General features: G+C 42.0%; 2 protein-coding genes across 5 annotated transcripts in view; one reads left to right on the top strand and one right to left on the bottom strand.

Moving 5' to 3' along the window:
- The first annotated feature begins 278 nt into the window (after positions 1-278).
- LOC111862730 (acylphosphatase-2) lies at positions 279-12177 on the top strand. The gene is made up of 3 exons (XM_023848359.2): positions 279-395; positions 3124-3250; positions 11608-12177. The coding sequence occupies exons 1-3, from the start codon at positions 329-331 to the stop codon at positions 11720-11722; spliced, it is 309 nt and encodes a 102-aa protein (XP_023704127.1). The 5' UTR covers positions 279-328; the 3' UTR covers positions 11723-12177.
- Positions 12178-15421: 3244 nt separating this feature from the next.
- The window catches only part of LOC111862693 (exportin-1), a 49512-nt gene continuing 45996 nt past the window's right edge, over positions 15422-18937 (bottom strand). For 3 of the 4 annotated variants that reach the window (XM_023848285.2, XM_023848284.2, XM_023848286.2), the window contains exon 21: positions 15422-18145. In XM_023848285.2, coding sequence (XP_023704053.1) covers positions 17999-18145 — 147 coding nt within the window. In that variant the 3' untranslated portion in view covers positions 15422-17998. The remainder of the gene's footprint in view (positions 18146-18937) is intronic. The other variant, XM_023848287.2, reaches the window with a different exon arrangement.

Raw genomic sequence — 18937 nt, 5'->3', positions numbered from 1 at the left:
GATTTTAAACGATGAAAAATTCTTGAGCACCTGAGTGACTTTTACTTCCTTACTGAGAGTTGTTTAGATAGGAAGTTGGTATTGTAATACAAGAAGACAACACAAAAGAGCAAACGCGTAGATCTAATAACTGACGCATGAGTTTGCGGTTTGACGGAGAGATGACTGACGGACAGACGTGTCTTGTGCTAGTAATTGTGTGACGTCAAGGAAGGGGCGTGTTCTAACACACGCGTCGGAAATAGCCACCGAGGTTTCACGCTGTCGCGACGCGATTCAATAAAGAGTCTGTTGTTAACACAGACAAGAGACAGTCGGCATTCGCAAAATGGGTGCACAGGACGGACCTTCGGCCATCGTGTCTGCAGAGTTTGAGGTCTTTGGGCAAGTGCAAGGTGAGTATCGCACCCCTGGAGGGAGTGGCAACGTGACGCCCCTAAGGAGAGAGACATTACTAGGTACTACTTTAAGGTATGCAGTTGCTGTGACTCGAGACCTCTGTACCACTTGCTTTCAGCATCCAAGGAACACCGCATTTTGCCCACACAGTGCATTTGTACGTATGCATAACGCGCATCCTCGGGCAAAGTGTGTTCTGTTCCCTAAAGAGCATTAATCGGCTGATCTCCTCAACGGAGGTTTTGTGAGACAAAAACTGAAGGTGTAACTTCCACTCAGAGTTCAAAAGTGTTCTGACGATGGCGCATAACACTCAAATTACTGGGTTTTCGGACTTAGCCCATCGTCAGGTATTCTATAAATTAGAAAAAAAAAAGACATTTCAGAAACTGGACCTGTTTCCGCCTTTAGGTGAGGGTTGGGGGGGGGGAGACACACGTACTCTTTTGAGTCTTCCCTTCTTGCCTGAGGACGGAAACAGACTCAGTTTCCGAAATATAGTATTTTCTACTTTCTACAATACGGGGCAATGGACTAAGTCCGAAAACCCAATAATTCTGAGAACTTTTATTTATACAAATTCATGCTTCAGGAGGATAGACAATTATATTACCTGGAAACAGTAATTTATTCTTGTTGCTCATACAGCATTTGCCTCGGTAAATTTCATACGTAATCAAAAATTTACTTGATTCTTAAAACCGGAATTTCTTCACATTTTGACCCTTTCAGACCACATCTTAATCCAAGGGAATTAAATTTCCAATCTATAGGAGCCATTCAGAAGAACCAATTTTAAGCGCGTTCGTAAGAAAAGAATCTATTAGATTAGTCTTCGTATATCCGTCTGTCCGTCCACGTGAAACAGCTCAGCTCCAAAGGAAAGGATTTTCGTGACAGTTATTGTTGTAATGTTCAATGAAACCTGTCGACAAAATGAAATGATCTCAATCGGACAGAAGTAACTTCACACGAAGATTCCAGTACATTTTGAGAGCACTTGGCTCTGTCTCCTCCACTGCCGGGACAGCACTGGCTTTGCCATTGCAGCGAACTCATGGCCATCCCGTTCATTCATTTCACAGCAGTTCATGTTCCAAGCAAAAGATGACGCCACAATCTCAGAAAACAATAAAAAACCGAATGTCACAATATACACGTCGCTATGAAAACCTCATACCTCATGAAGAGTAATGTCTTCTGGGTTTCATCGCCGTGTATTTCGGAGAGAGCAGACGTTTCGGAGGAAACTATTGCTTCCATCTTCAGGGCCGTAGGCTAAGCAAAGCGGGAAACCAGCTGAAGATAGCAGCAAGTTCGTCTTCCTCTTCGAATTTGAAGATGTAAGCGATATTTTCCTCCGAAAAGTAGCCTTTATCTAAACTACGCAGCGTTACATATCAGAAGACCGCTTCAATCTTCAGGGTCGAAGACCAAAATCAGTTTGCAGCCTTCTTCAGCTGGTTTCTAACTTGGTTTACTTTCAACCTTGAAGATGGAGGCAATACGTTCCTCTGAAACGAAGAGATCTCTCTGAACTGTACGATGCTCCATCCCAGCAGACTGTATCTTAACCTCAAATCCATTCTGAAATCTGATGTTACTTTGAGTTACTGCACGTTTCCTTCGATACTGTTACTGCTGAAGTAAAAACTATAATGCCACCAATTGCTTCTTCGCCACAGAAGTGAACATGATTTTTATGTTTGCACTGTGGATAGCAGAGAATTCAGAATACGAATTGTGAGATTTACGGTCCTCACAGCGGTTAATATTACATTGTGGCCCCGTGCGGTGTGGTAGTAACATTTCAGAGGGCCGCGCCATAGCTCAACGATTAGTCGCTGGCTTCCCACCGCGGCAGCCCGGGTTCAAACCCGGGTCTGGTCAAGTGGGATTTGTGGTGGACAAAGTGGCGCTGCGGTAGGCTTTCTCCGAGTACTTCGTTTTCTCCTGTCAATCTTCATTCTACCAATTTCTCCATCATTATAATAACCCAGGGCAGGTACAATAGGCCACTCAGTGGCCTCTGTGCCGAGTGGACACAACTGGACTCCACCCCCTTCTATGCGAATAAAAAAATTTCAGAGCATGTGCGTGTTTCCGCCTTCACCGTTGAAGAAAAGACGAAGTTATCGCGCAAACGAACTATAAATTCTTGCAATTAGAACTTGTCTGATAACTGACACAGTTCTGTAAAGCTCTAGAATGCCAGATACGATATATCGCTCACAATGGGTGTTCCTGGGTTGGGAAGTGGACAGATGCCAAGCAGCAGCTATTAAACTCTCGGCATGTGTTTACAGCCGGCCTGATTTCCCAGCCATTCTGCACCTAACAACTGTTCCCATCACTCGCGTTTCTTCAGTTCAAACGGTCTCCTTACAAGTGTTCTCTTTAATTTCCAGCACAGGGAAAATTTGTAGACGGTTCAGGACGGTTCATGCTTCGAAAATAAGCAACCGAGCTATGCAAAAATATAATAACATGGTTTAATATCATTGTAACAATGTTATCTTTATGGAATTTGACATTCTTCCGAAACGTCGCTTGAATCTTTCTAGACTATACGTTGTTTTATCGCACCCGGAACAACTCTTCATAGTCACCACAGCGAAAAATCGCACGCACGCGACAACATAAAACGTTATTTTTATTTCTTGAAGATTTTGTTGGCGTCCGCTAGACGCGGTATAACAGTTCCGCTGTTTCACTGCCTGACAGGTGTATACTTCACCAAGTACTGCAGAGACCTGTGTGTCCAGCTGGGAATTGGAGGCTGGGTGAAGAACAGCAAGACGGGCACGATAGTTGGCAAGATGCAGGGAGAAAGAAGCAAAGTGGAACAGATGTAAGTAGAGGAACGCACCAGTGTCCAGATTTTCAGGATGAAGATTGCTTCTATTTTCATGGTTTATTTAACTTCGTTTCCAGTAAAGGTTAAGAAAAAACTATCCCTGTAAAAGGCCGTACAGGTCCATAGCCTTGTGAGATGTCGAGGCTCCCAAATTTTCTAGACAATCGACTCACAGATGGCGCGGTGAGGTTGTCAGCCTTACGAGCTGACAGGCCGCCCTCTACCCCTCTGAAAGATTTTTATGATACTCGTTTCTGTCAGAGGCTGAGTGGACTCCAGGGCCGTAGTGCGGCTGGAAGGATTAAATCAATTGGAAAACACAATGACCTCATCGGGAATCGAACCGAAATACATCATTCAGTATATGCGGTCCCCTGATATAATATCCAAGATGAGATCGGTACCCTGCCAGTAATCATGCTCAGTATCTTCCTTAAAATGAAAATTAAGTTATGTTACGTGTGAAAAGAAGTGTTATTATGCGCTTCAAAACTTGTCTTCTCATCTGCTAAGTAAAAACAAGGACTAAAATACACAAAACCGCAACTTTACCTGCAGTTTTGTATAGGTGTGAAATCTGGTCTCTCACATTAAGGGAGCAACATAGACTGACGGTGCTTGAGAACAGGGCGCTGAGAATATTTGCATCCCACAGGGACTAAGTAAAATGAGGCTTGAAATAATGCATTAAGAGGAACATCATAACTTGTACACATCCTATATTATTGGAAGCATTAGATGGGCAAAACACATAGCACGCGTGGCAGAGAAGATAAGTTCATTCACAGTTTTGGTAGGAAACCCTGAATGAAAGAGACCACCTGAAAGATCTAGACGTATATGAGTGCATAAGGACGGTTAGCAAACTCTTGTGAACACGGTAATGAATCTCCGGGTTGCATAAAATACTGGGAAGTTCTAGAGTGGTTCAGAAATTTTCGGCTTGTAAAGAGGGCCCAGCCCATGACGTTAATTTCAAGATGACATACTATCTTCTGATGTGACGCCGTACAGCCCGGCGCAATTTCACCGACGTGGTCTTTCTGAGCGTCTTAAATGACACCACATCCCACAAAACTCTATGTGCTCATCATGATCACTGCTGTGAGATCCTACACGACAACATGTGTTGAGTACAGTTTCGTTGGCCTAATCCTTCCAGTCGCACTATGATCATGGGGTCGACTCAGCCTCTAACAGAAATGACTACCAGAAATCTTCATGGAGCTAAAGGGCGGCCGGCCGGCGCGTTAACATTGACAACCTCACCGCCATCTACGAGCCGATTAATTAGCAAATATGGAGGCTCGACGTCTCACAAACTTTATGGGCCTCAAGACCTGTTACAGTGGGCATGAGGAGAGCGCACACCTGGCAGTGTGGTCAGTAATAATGGTCGCTACACTGCTCTCTTGCGAACTGTTACGAACTTCCGACGTACTTTTGCCCTAGCAGCGGAAGTACTGAATGCATAATGAGGAGCTTCATAACTTGTACTCTTCGGCAAATATAATTGGAACGATCAAGTCAAGGAGAGTAAAATGGACAGAACACGTAGAACGCATGGGGAGAAAGGGAAAGCGTGTTGTTCTTCTATTGTTGCACGCGTGTTCTTTTCCGCGGGAACGTGTTTACCGAGCTGTTACTAAGCAACACTTGTTACTTCTCGTGATCGTTGCATAGCAACGGTACTAGACGTTACAACACGGTACTAATTAAGACCTTTAATGGTTTTCCTCAGTCCCTCAACGAAAATTCCATGACTACTTACTTCAAAGTCCTTTCCAATTCATCACTCAACAAACATCCTACCACTAGACATGTACAGTCTAGTTACCGATAGCACCCCAAATATCCACGAAACTACAAAAAAAAATCAGTACAAGAAGTTCTGTGAAAAACCAATTCCCTACTTTCCTTTGATATGTCACGGACAGCAAAGAAAAGGACGCGTCCAACAATTGTTCTATTGTTGCTTGTATATTTGTTGTCCGGGTAACGTTTTTACCTAGCCGTTGCCTAGCAATAATAGGGGGATACAAATACAGACACACAGACTGATAGGAGGTAATTACGAAGTACGCCGTTAAGACAGGTTCAGGTGCCATGATATACAGTGTGCGCCAAAAATTCAGTACTGAAACTCGCGCATCTCGAACGCGCATGTGTGTTTGTCGACAGGGCACAGCTCCAGCCGCACGTGTTCCCAGTAGTGAAAAAGGAAGTTGTGTTGTGTAGTTGTTGTTGGAAATGGGTCTCTCGACGGAGGAAAAAGTATTCATAGTTGAGTATTATTTCCGCTCACACGGAAGTGGTCGCCAGACAACTCGCTTCCTTGGTTCTGAGCGGCCAGATGTTGTCATCCAGAAACCACTACACAGTACACGTGTGACGGTATGGTGTGCCGTCTCAGCACACGGTACATTAGGCCCCTGTTTCATTGAGGATAAGGAAGGCAGTGCTCTTACCGTCACACAAGAACGCTACAGGGACATGGTGATCGGACCATTTCTTCAGGATTTCAGAATTGTCTGTCATGCAAGGGGCCTTCACATGAATAGACAGTGGTATCAACAGGACGTCTTTTCATTTCAGTACTGAATATTTTGGCGCATACTGTACATACCAAATGTGTTATAATTGTTTCAGGCATCCAAAAGTTTATAGGGGGGCACACGTACACTCACAGAGAGCATGGCGATGACACAAGCTTATATTAATTTTTAAAAATAAGGAAAGCAGGCTAAAACACGCTAGACGAAAGAACAGAAAATGAGATGAACAGCAGAGGGAGAGAAATTGTGACACTTCGCCGAGAATGGCTTGTCACTTGGGAGAGCAAAGTCCACGGAAGCGCAACACAGGTCTTCTGCAATGACAGAATTCGGGTTGCATGTTGTACACATAAATATTATCGCATTCACATGTGGTCATTATATGTACCACAAGCCTTGGTGTAAAAATTGTCTTCCTTTTTTTCACAGAGTACATTTCTGTGTTTTATATGATTCTCACAACAAAAAATGATTAGCTCCATATCAACAACTGACTGGTCTTTGTAATCGAGTCGCAATATGTTTTCTTTGCGGTAAGGGCTAGTTTCTATTAACATCCTTTAGAAGTGTTTCCGTTTCCAGTATATTGCTATACGCAGGTAACTTGTAATTCACATTAGCGACAGAGCAACAACACATATGTTACGCAGTCTCCCTTCCTCTACAGTTCGCCGGACTGCTGACATCCGGTAGGTTCTGTGACCGGCCATCTCTTATTCTCCTCTGCTTGTAAGCAAATGCTGAGACGATTCCCAGGTTCCAAGTTGCTATTGCGTGCTTCTCGTGCTGCCCCCCCCCCGAATTAAATTAATCAAAATCAAGGTCCACATCGCTGCAACTGCCGCCAAAATTCTTTCTACAAACTAAAAATTCGGCATTAGTTTAGAAAATAAAAATCCCGTTGCCCCTGTCTCTTAGGCCACTGCTTCTAGCCATCCTACTCTCTTCATTTTTTTCTTCTCTTGACAGAAGGACTGGCGGGCGAACCGAGGAACTTTCTTCTTTCTCTCTCTCTGCCCTCAATAACATATCTCTCATTTCTCCCACGACTTTTCAACTTCACTTACTCTTCTACTATACTATTCACCTCTCTCTCTCCTCAGACGATACAGTTTCAGAAGTGCACATCTCATTTCCTGTATTTTAAGCGCATATTCAGATGCTGTCAAACTGCGCGGCGAACGGAAGCTCCTGTTATGTATTAATGACTGAAGTGTCAATCCTGAAGCATGACAATATCAACAATGTCTGACGCATATCTGAACTCAACAAAACAAAAAATGTGGGGGGGGGGCGGTTGTGCTATATTTCAGACCTTGAACGTGTGTTCTATAAGTAACATATCCGTGACGTAAAAGTTGGTCAAATGTCAAGATGACAACACCAAATATACAGAGACAGACAACAGCCACAACAGCTCCTTAGTCCGTTGTTTACTACAAAGTTAAGTTGCTACTTGCACGCGCATCAGTGCACAGAGGACAAGACGGGCACAAGACGAGCACAACTTGCGGTCATTGTACCGTGGCTGTGGCTTAATTGCCGAACCTTTCGGAGATACTTGCTGCTTCCATGTTCAGGGTCGAAGTGAGTGTGTGTATTCGTGTTCGTGTGGTTCTGTTTCTGTGTGTGTGTGATTTTGTGCATCAGAACAGCGGAGTGAGGGCGGGGTGGCTGCAGTCACCTGCTCAATCTAGTTCCTCGCTCGTGGATTGTTTTACCCTGAAGATGGAGGCGATACGTTCCTCCGAAACGTCGGTTCACACAGAATCTACACGGCACCACATCCCAGAAGACGGTGTTCTTCCTAGTCGCCGCCGTGTAAACCTCAAATCTTACAAAATGGCAATTTCCTCGAAAACTTCTCCGATTTGGCTGAAATTTGTTGTGTGTGGAGAGGGTCTCCCTAATTGAAACCGCACAGGAAGTACATTCAGGGCAGTTACTACACCGGAAGTAGGGACCTGCATGCGAGACACCGATTTTATAGAACTTTGTTTTACCATTCGGACAGGTCTCGTTGTTCGGTGCTCAATAACTGACAATGGTCGAGCAACGACCAATGCCGTTTCCAAAACAACGTAGTCGACGTCATTCTTACGTAAGGAATTACATGAATTATTTTTTTGTTGAAGTACACGGTGAATATTGCAACCACGGTACCTTGAACATAGCTGAAACATCCTGACTTTGAAATACGGCCATCCTCTTGCAGAAGACAAGCGGTACTAAATATAAACAGGTGCCATATTGACGAGCCAGCTGGCATTCTGACAACAATGTTTAGTGTTTGTGCTGACCCCCGCCCGCTGGTCTAACCGGCAACATGGCACACCGCTGAGCCGAGAGAAATATTTCACAAATGCTGATTATTTAAATATTATCACGATTTTGTGTGAATATGTAAGGCATTTTGGATTGGCAATCGGATTTATTGAACTCTTGCAACTCGTAACTACAAGTAGGCATTATGATCTCACTCTTCTACACACTTCACACTAGGTCTTCTCAGTCTGTTACACTCTTCACTAGCCGTTGCTTGGAAGCGGCTTCCAACGGCGGACGTTCACCTTCCTCTGGGTTCCTGAACTATCCCCATGCCCCAGCTGCCACCTCCTAAGAGCAACGACTAACAGAGACTCAACCTCAGCAGTTCTCTAACTAGCTCACAAATCAACTCACTCTACTCCACTTCACTAACTACACTGTTTATGGCATCTCGGCACGGACCGCACAGAAAACACTGCTTCCAACTGTTCTATTTTTGTGTCACGCAGTTGTAACACCGACCGCGTGGAGAACATTGCCTGCCAGCTGCCGTGACGCTCGTTACCTACAGGAAGTATGAGAAATCGCTGTGATCGTGGAGATGAGAATGTTACGCGTGCTCTCCTCGATAGCGCCCGAACGGTTAGATGGGTTTCATTCATAATGAGTACGAGTATGAGTATTTAAGAGTTTATCAGCCATAGGTCGGTTCCCCGTGAACTGGAACAATCTAGCTCCTAAAACAGGGATCCTTCGCAGATGTCCCGAAACATAAAACTGTCATTTTTTTCGAGAATGGAGTTAAAAATTTCTATTAAATTTCATGCATTGAAAATTGCATAGGTCAAATTTTCAAGGAAACAAGGGTTTGCTGTACATATAAACAATAGACATTGAACCGATTTCTTTTCATTATTAGGCCCAGTTACCGGTTTTAAATTATTAGTAAAATAAATGGTGTAGCATATAGACCCATTACTTGGCAACGACCTCGCGATTAGCAAATATACAACAGCCTTTACTAGGTAATGGCTTCGTAAAATCATTTTTGCATGGCAACAACGGTGTTTCCTTTGCAGTCCGTACCGAGATGTCATAAGCAGGACAGTTACTGAGACTTTAGTTAGTTGAGAGTCCAAATTTGGAGCAATGAGTTACTTGTGAGGCAGTCGCCAGCCGGTAGGAACGTGAGAAAGGAAGCGAAAGACATTGTTCGGATCCGTCACCAGGCATCGACTAGTGAAGCCATAGCAAGACGAGAAGAGTTTGTGTGTGTTGTGGTTACATTGATCTTTGGAGTGTGTAACTCAGTGAGACTGTCGTAGTTATTTACAGTTACGCTTTGTAAGTGTTCAGTAAATCCGATTACCAATCCAAACCCTGTCTACAGTCACATTCAAACACATGACAATATGTATGTTCCATCTCTGCTAGGCACGATACATACAAATTACGAAGCTCCTCTCATGAAAAAAAAAATGTTAGTCCTCTTGGCAGGCCCGCTTATTCTCCTGAGCACCCTGCCCTCGATTTACTACTTTGTACAAAAATAATTTAACTTAAATTCAACATTTTTTGCAAGGTTCGATTCAGACAGTGTTCACTCTCAAAAATGTTATTACAGTAAGTGACACAAATGATAAATGTAACCAAAAAGTGATGAAAATATTCCCACATTAAAACTTAAGACTATCACTTAAGTCGCTTCTAGCTTTATCTAAGACATGCGAAGTGCAGATGTTCGTTAAATTGGAATTTCAGCTATTTTTGTATCACCCATACAGCCTTAAAAAATTTAAGAACAGAAACTTTAAAAATTGCGAGATGTAAAACAGACTGTATTCAGCATGTTGACGGAATGAGCAGCAACTTAGACATGTGTGTGGGTGCAAAAGTTGCTCAAATGTGCAAAGTTCTCCGATGATGAAAGACCATAGCCTAGTCACTATATCAACTGAAAGATTAAAGTTAAAGCTGTTCCTGTGTTTAATTAGTTAAGCACTACGCCATGAAGACATGAAGGAGTGGACGTATAGCTCTACCGTTCTTAACCTCGGCATTAGATGTAGGCGATTTATCAGCTTCACGCTCTGGCCGCTTCACCTCCAGGAGAAATAACCTTCGGTACCCATTGGAGAGGCTAGGTGGGCCCCAGATTGGGCCTGGACGCTGTGGAGAATAGAAAAGTCTTGCCATGAATTGACCCCGGGCCACCTAGCCCGTAGCCCGTCGCTATACCGACTGAGATAATCCGACCTCCTTCTTTACGCAGACAAATTTAAAATGAAAATACATATATATATATCAGGGACGATTTGTGGAAGCAGACCATATAAAAATTTGCGATAAATTCGTTCTATTTGGTTGACCCTGATGTCAGGGAACAAACGACCAGGCTAACCTCTGTAGCTCCGCTCATCAGAGACTCAAGCGACCGGAATCATCAGGTTTTAATCAGAGGCTTTGTTTTTCTTACCTTATATAGACAAGTTCTAAGGTGCATAGTTTATGTAGCTTCGAATGGAAGAGTAGTTATGAACGGTGGATTGTAAAAGGGAATGGAAAGAAAGGGCCACAGCTTATTTTAAGTTTCCAACCCAATATTTTGTACGGAGGTACTGAAGAAAAATATGAAAATATCATGTCAGAACAAGTATCCAACCCTTCTGGCCGAGTGGTTATGAAGAGCTCTATATTCTTGGATATAACACCGTGTATTCCATTGTAAGTTCTATTGTTACTGCTAGTCACAAGCACTAAATTTTCAGCTATTTACGGGCTCTATTACATATCCATGTATTTTGATTATGTTCTGAAACTAACAATATATTTTACGTAACCACTCCCTCAACAGATTTTCTCTTCCCACTCGCTCAAATGTTCGCTCCCATATTTCTCTTATCCCAATAAACTGGCAGCTTATTGTCAGGTAATGCCAGGTATATAACTTTGGAGTTTAGACTCTCGCAGAGTTCATAATCTGCTTCAGTCTTCAGGGTGCAAAAGTAAGATAATCACGTGATTAACAAGAAATAAGAAGTAAATCCATTCTCGCGAAACCGGTGAAATTCTACCAGACTACATGGTGCCATAGCCCACAAGACAGTGCTCTTAATTGTACATATTAATTTGCTAGCAGCTCTGTGGCTCTTAGAGTTTGCAGTCACCAGAGATTCAAGGAGCAGAGTCAATTTAAGGGCTGTACCGCCGTTTCGGAGGAACATATCGCCTGTACCGTTACAGTCTAAAAGTAAACCAAGCAAGAACACATAAGAAGCGTGCAGCAAGTTTGCTGGCTTCTTGCTAAGTTTACTCTTTGACTCTGAAGTTGAAGGTGATAATTCCTTCGAAATGTCGAGTTCTCTTCCGCTTTGACGGCGTTAATATGCAGAAGACACTCTCGCCCTCCGAGAATCTCAGATCCAGCTGGGTAAACTTGCCCAATTTCACGACGTAACAGTTTATTTAATTTTATCTTTCTGGAGCCTCTAGTGGAATTTAGCTAAAATAAATCTGTGTCTGGCACAGGGTCGAATGGTTGTCCAGGACGGGGAGCCCAGGAAGCAAGATCGACCATTGTGATTTCGGAAACTGGGAGTATCTCGCGAGACAAGATTTCCGGGGTTTCAGCATCAGATTCTGAGTGAACTGCCAATACAAACTGCGACTGTCCTGTCGTCTCCAATGGAAGAAGAAGCCAACTGAAGAATTCGGCACGTTACGAATCAATGGAGAATTTTCATTGTATGATGTGTATATTATAGTTCTTTAAACCTGTGTTCTATATTTTAATTAAGAGGTGATTAGCCAACAACGTACTATATTTTACAACTGAAAGTACTTTCTGTGCGAATGTATCTGAGAATTGGTGGGACAGTATCCAAAGATAATCAAAAACTTGCTGTCAAACCACGAAAAAAAGACGGAATAACAAAATATCTAAGTTTCTCTCGTGGGCTGACTGTGTATGTGAAGCATGAAAGTGTGATTTTGCATTGAACTGTGAAAAGCTAGACATCAGAAGTAGCTGTAATGTTACGAAATTGAATTTCGCAGTATCTATTAAAGTACGCACTAATAAATGATAGTTTACATATATATATATATATAACTCAAAACCTGTTCCCTTGCTTAACTCACCACTTGCCTACGAAACAAAATGTTCGTCAAAAGATAGCAAAATACAACACACAACTATGTATGAAAATTTTTATTCTAAATGGACCACTGTCACGAGAAATTTCGAAGACTCACAAAAACTTAAAAAGCATGGGTGAACACAGAAACCAGGTGGGGGGGGGGGCATATTTACTCTGTTTGAACCCCTAGAAGGACGTAACCTTAATCACCGGAGGTTAGTTTCTATAATACAGGAGAGGTAGTACAGAGGCAGTAGTTACCGTGTTTCCCCTTCTCCTATGCCAGTTTCATCCCCTTGCTTGAGACAGTCCAAGAAGCCGGGTCAGACGCTGGGCGCTGGACTAGCCACAGCAATCAGCACAGGGATATCAATCACCTTGCGAGTACACATTTACTCTCTGCCTTCGTAACGTCGTTACACGAGATCATATGGTTAGCCCTTAATGTTATGTTCGGAAAGAGGGCAGAGACGTGTGACCTGTTTCAAAACACGATAATGTATGCGCAGACAGAAGTATCTATAGCTGAAGGAAACCCGATGAACATAATCGGTTTTTGAGTCGCAAGATCAGAGATTGGCATTAACTGCACGGCGCATAGGCTGGATCATAAGTAACCCGACACCTCACAGCGGCACTTTTCAGGATGAGTTTAGTTTAAAATAGAGCAACATTTTTCCGCACGTGAGCAACGATTCCTTATCCATGTTATACCAATGTATTCCAATATGGAAACGATCTCTCGTGGATCTGTCACCTCAATATGGACCAGAATCTATAAATACTACAAAAACATTAAAGGACGTGGCAATAATCTGAACTTTGATATAAGCACCGTTTGACGTGGGCGGTTTTTGTTTAGCAATGAGTATTTCTTTCGGGTAATGCTTGCTAACACTCAGTCCAGAACCTTTTGTCTTCTCGTCTGTTGTCCAAAAACATAAAAATCAGAATATACAAAACCATAATTTTGCCTGTGGTTCTGTACTCGTGTGAAACTTGGTCTCTGACATTAGGGGAGGAACACAGACTGAGGGCGTTGAGGAGAATATCTGGACCGAAGAGAGATGAAGTGACAGGTTGGGGAAAACTGCATAATGAGGAGCTTCGTAACTTGTACTCTTCTCCAAGTATAATTAGAATGATCAAGTCAAGGAGGGTGAGGTGGGCAGGTCATGTAGCACGAATGGGGGAGACGAGGAATGCGTATAGGATATTGGTGGGAAAGCCAGAAGGAAAAAGACCACAGGGAAGATGAGGCATAGGTTGGTGGAGAATATTAGAATGGATCTTACGAGAGATAGGATGGGATGGTATAGATCTGGCTCAGGATAAGGACCAGTGGAGGACTCTTGTGAACACGGTAATGAACCTTCGGGTTCCATAAAATTCTTGAATAGCTGGAGAATTCGCGGCTCTTCCAGAAGGGCTCAGCCCCATGAGTATTTCTTTACAAGCAACTGAATTTACTTCACACAGCAGAGTCTTCGTTAATTAAGAAATTTCTTAACTTCTACTGAACCTGAAGGTTCATTACCACATTCACAAAATCCTGCCGCTGATCTCTGCCTTCAGTCAATGAATCCACTCCATGCCATCACACCGTCTTCAAGATTCATTTTCATGTCCTGTCATCCATGTCTGATCTTACATGTGGTCTCCTTTCCTTCAGGGTTTCTGACCAGAACTTTGAACCCATTTCTCATCTTACCCACAGGTAACATATGCCCACCCATCTCATCTGTATAAGAAACTTAACCATACGTCAATAATTCCCCAAGAACAAAGCAAAATCACAGAAAACCAGAATAGGACAAAATACAAGTTTATAAATTCTTCTTCTGTCCTACAGAAACCCACAACCCTAGTGGTCCATGAAGCATTAAATATCTTAAACAAGTTTATAACCAAAGTTTCTGATCCCCCCCCCTCAAAAAATCATGGTGGCAGCCATGTACATGAACTTGAACTTGAGCTTGAGCTCTACTTCTGATCAAATCTATCTCTAAGAGCTCTGTTAATACACTTGTCATAAAACTTGCATATCCCTGCTGTGATCATCTCTATCCCGCCAAACGGTTCCATTATTTAAATCACATCAGTACACCAAAACTCCACTTACAGTCCAACCAATTTACACTAATTTTTCATTTGTAGTTTATTTAACAACACTAATACCGGTATTTATTGTTCAAGTGAAAAAGTTGGTACAGTTTACCTAGTATAATACATTTTTTAAAATTCTGTCAACATCAATGCACTTTGCAACTCGTGCGAGGACATTGCATGTTGCTTGTCTAAGTGCATCCTGATGTTCCTTTATGCAGGTAATAACATCCATTGCTCTATCTCAGAAACTGTTTGCAACAGGGCAAATGTACATATACACTTCTTTGCGTAGAATGACAGATACTATGACCTCCCAGAATACTGACCTTTCCTGCTGGGACACCCTCTATATACCGTGCATGCGTGTGTAATGGAAGTAAAACTATAGCTAAATCCAGACCTGAGAAAAATACAGCACTTAAAAAACTAGCGTTAAGTAGGCCAAAAACTGTGATTCGATGTCCTTAACGTTTTCAAGTTACAGTACCCTCAATGTAGCAAATGCTTCAACCATTCCCTTACTCTGGTATATTTTTATTCTACAGTTTTTAAATCCAGTTTTTCTATAGGCGTGTTTCTTCATATCAAAAAAAAGTTGTCCATGGGAAGTCAGATCTCTGAACATAACATGCCTGTTCTTTCTAAACCATGGTTGCAGCACTTTCAAACCAGATCAACAGTTATGAAATGGTTACATATGCTGTTCAGTATTTATTCTGGGATGCACATCCAAACCCATGAAGATTAACACATAGTATTTCTTCACATAACTGCCTGATCAATGAAGACATTCGTCCCACTGATACGCCACACATTCAATTCCCAAGGAAATGAACTAAGGGTTCTGTGTATGAACCCACCCGCACATCTCTGTTTTCCTCACATCATTATGTCAAAATTGAGAATACAAGGCACAAGGAATGGGCTCAATGGTGGGCGGACAAGACAATCCTCACACTTTGCATGGTAGCTGCTCTTGAATATTGGGCATTCTACATTTCCTGGACCACAGAGCAACAATGTAGAAAAACTCATAACATGATAACAAGGTGAAAGCTGTGGTACAAACACTGAGCTCTAATTTTATTTTTCACTGTAAAAAAACAGGTCGTGTAATGCTGGGACAAATGCCACAACTGATCTGGTGATTACATGAAGAAACAGAGGTTTTGTCTGTTAATCTTGTCCTGCTGATATGTATGTTGCAGTAATAAATATGAGGGTAAAACGCCCTCAGATGTTAATAGTAATCACTGAACAGACCCCACACATACCCATCAGACCTGGGTATCACAAACGTTACTCAGCAACTGAACATAGAATTCGCAGAAAATGATGGTCCAGGAGCAGTTGAATTTAAGTACACACTTAACACAAGAGCAACTGAGATTCATTCATGCTGTATACTTCTCCATATGGACAAATACACCAGATTTTCACATGTTACATGCGACCATTACAGAAGTATTCTGTGTCCATCTTACAATTTTATACCTCTCATGATATCCATTCCTCAAAGAATCCAAGTTCCTAACCTAATAACAGTCTTATTTGTAAAATATTTTATTAACTTCTTACAATGAGTAACCTACATTATACATGCAAGTTCTCAAAAGCCAGCTCCCTTCTTCTCAGAACAGCAGCCAGAGAGTTTCCAGCATCCCTAAGCCCACAACATACATTAACATGTGCTGCATGGTTATCTAGTGTCATCACAAGTTAACAAGAATCTTTCATTTCCAATTTAAGTTACTACAAAAACTCTTTCAACAGTACCGTTTCAGTTAATCCCAATTTAAATTAATTTTTGTTAGAGACTAAAAACAAGAAAGCCCTTCACACTGGAGCAATCAATGGCACCAGTCACACCAATCCTTCAAGCAAGAAGCTTTACAACACTTGATGGGCATTTTCACTATACAGGGGGTAAGGCTGGGATCAGCTACTTCATTTAAATATGTAACAAGCACAAGTCTCTCATCTGTACCACATAACCACAAAATATCAAACCAAAATTCAATTAATATACATGAGATGGGAGAATGGCCAGAATCTGCTAATGGTATTTGGTCTTTGTGAGTTGGATGAAAATGATAAAACTTAAAAATATTTGAAAAATAAATTCCTGACAACCAATTACAAATGCAAGCACAAAACACATACACAAGCAGACGGGCACGCACTACAGATGACGATTAACTGTCATCACTGATCTTTCATACTAGCCACAACGGAATGACACAGCATTCAACAAGTTTTTACAGCGCTACAAATATACAGTGTACAGTTCTCAACTGTTTCATAAAGGAAAAAGCTATAAGACATCATAACACCAGCTGCAATAACTTATGAGAAAGAATCCACCAAAACACATTAAGTGGATTCTTAAAAAAGTAACAAAGAAATGCCAAGTTGCATAAACATAAGCCCTGACTCATACCACAAACATGGAACTGATCTGAACTGCCACAGTTAACTTATCTAAAAACAGGTAAATGGTTTAGTGCAGACATGTAGGACATAGGGATAGGTTCAGGATTCATCAAACACGTATCTGATGATGATGATGACAATGATGACGATGATGATGATAATAATAATAATAATTGCTAATATAATTACAGAGTTTAGAAAACATTTTCATTACAGTACACACGGTCACAACGCAGCCTCCCGATAGTCCACCCTGCTTGTTGCTATGCAGGCTCATTCATCCTCCTCTCTTTACTCACACATTCCACGTTTCCATCCACCTCTCTTCTGCTCTCGTACACATGCACACAACTGAGGCTCATATGAACCACATCACACCAACGGAACGCTGCTCCTCACAGAGGGCACTAGACAGCAAGAACACGAAACAGTAACATGAGAGAATAAAAGTTTTCTTCCTTTCAATTCAGCATTTGCTCGCTCGGCACCTCCACACAGCATTGTTATAAAAAAGTTACGTTTTCAGGTACCTTTTGGTTGGTTGCTTGCTTACTCAGATTACAGCTGAATTCAACATAGAGAGAATCCAGTAACAGCATACGCTAAATGAGAAGTCTCGCTCTTCGATACTTCATGCCAAATTACCACTGCTTGAACACGATGCCCTATATGGAAGGGAAAAAAAGGATGAGCATAATCAAACTGCACTGAACATTCCCTAACAGAAGCTGCATCGGGAACTGAATTTCTATTCATGCAGCATACGAGCAATTCAAGCTCATTCCTGAATCTCTCCCACTGGGGGGAGGAAAAAAAAAAAGACTTAAAATAACTTACAGCTCTCTTATGTCTCACTAGAAACAGGCAATACACTATTGGCATTATCTTGGAAGAATTTCCAGTGCAACCTTTGAAATGGTCCTGTGACTTACAATGGGTGAGTACCGAGAAACATATCGATCAGCTGCAGTTCACATGTCAGTAGGCTCTAGTATACAAATTATTTACCATACAAACTTATAAAAAGTTTTGTATTTTGGCCTGTTCCTTACAAAATCCCAGCTAAATATCAATACCAACTACACACAGGATACATATTCAAATTCTTCAGTCCTATCCAGTCGTTGATTACAAGTAGATCACTCTAGAAATCTGGTAGAGATTTGCATAAATCCAGGTAGCTAGGTGACTGATTTTTACCACTGGAATGGCTGCCGACCAGCAAGCCAATTCCTGATTCAATCCTGCATTTCCTCAGGCATTTCATGAGGATTCAGGATACCAGGAACAGACATCTGGATACGGCGTTTCTCCTCTTGCGCCTGTCGTAATGCTGTCTCACGCTCATCCAAGTACAGATCAGAGTCATCTTCGCCTGTATATTCCTAAGGTAAAACAAAAAAGCCAAAATATTAAAATTGGACTGACTGATATAATTCTGTTCCATCGTTTGTTCATCAAATGTAATGGGAATTATGTTCTCAATGCCTTCTGCGTGTTACATAATTCAACAGGAAACATCATCTCAAGACATTTGTAACCCGTTTCATTAGACTTGGTAATACACAAAGAGGGCCTTGTGGTTTGGCATTTCAGTGTGTTGGGGTTCTACATTATGGTAACTGTCCCTTTCAACTTCCAAGACTGTAAAACTGAAATTCATAAGACAGAAAGAACACACATTAGAGACAGGAGCATGAATCACTCGGTCCTCGGAGCCATGCTCCAAGTCATGCTTAACCCGTTGCCGTGGTTCGTCGTGTATGTTTCGTCAGGGATTTAAATCGTCTGGGGGGGTTCGACGTGTATGTTTCGTCCAGCTGCACACGTATGTTATAACGCCCATAATAATTGATGGTTTTGCTGTAGATTGTTAGATTTTTCACTGGCCTGTTGTCAGGAGGACTGTATTTAATGACACACGCGTTTAAGAGCGCTAAGTCGTCGTTACATATGCCTGTCTTGCAGCAACGTTCCTGTGGCTATTGCGAGCTGTTTCTGTTATGAATGATGTGTTTTGTTTGCTCTGAAGCTATAAACACCAGAGACTGATATGTGCTGGTGTTTATAATATCATATTGCCCTGAGCTGGCTATTCAATTGGAATTCTTAGAAGAGGGATGTACAAAAGTTTATGCCTGCAAAATCGATTGCTTTCGCACAGTACATAGCACCCA

The sequence above is a fragment of the Cryptotermes secundus genome, unplaced genomic scaffold (assembly GCF_002891405.2).
Source record: "Cryptotermes secundus unplaced genomic scaffold, Csec_1.0 scaffold5, whole genome shotgun sequence".
In the NCBI taxonomy this organism is placed as follows: Eukaryota; Metazoa; Arthropoda; class Insecta; order Blattodea; family Kalotermitidae; genus Cryptotermes; species Cryptotermes secundus.
The sequence above is the reverse complement of the archived record's forward strand: the minus strand, read 5'-3'. Positions and strand labels throughout refer to the sequence as shown.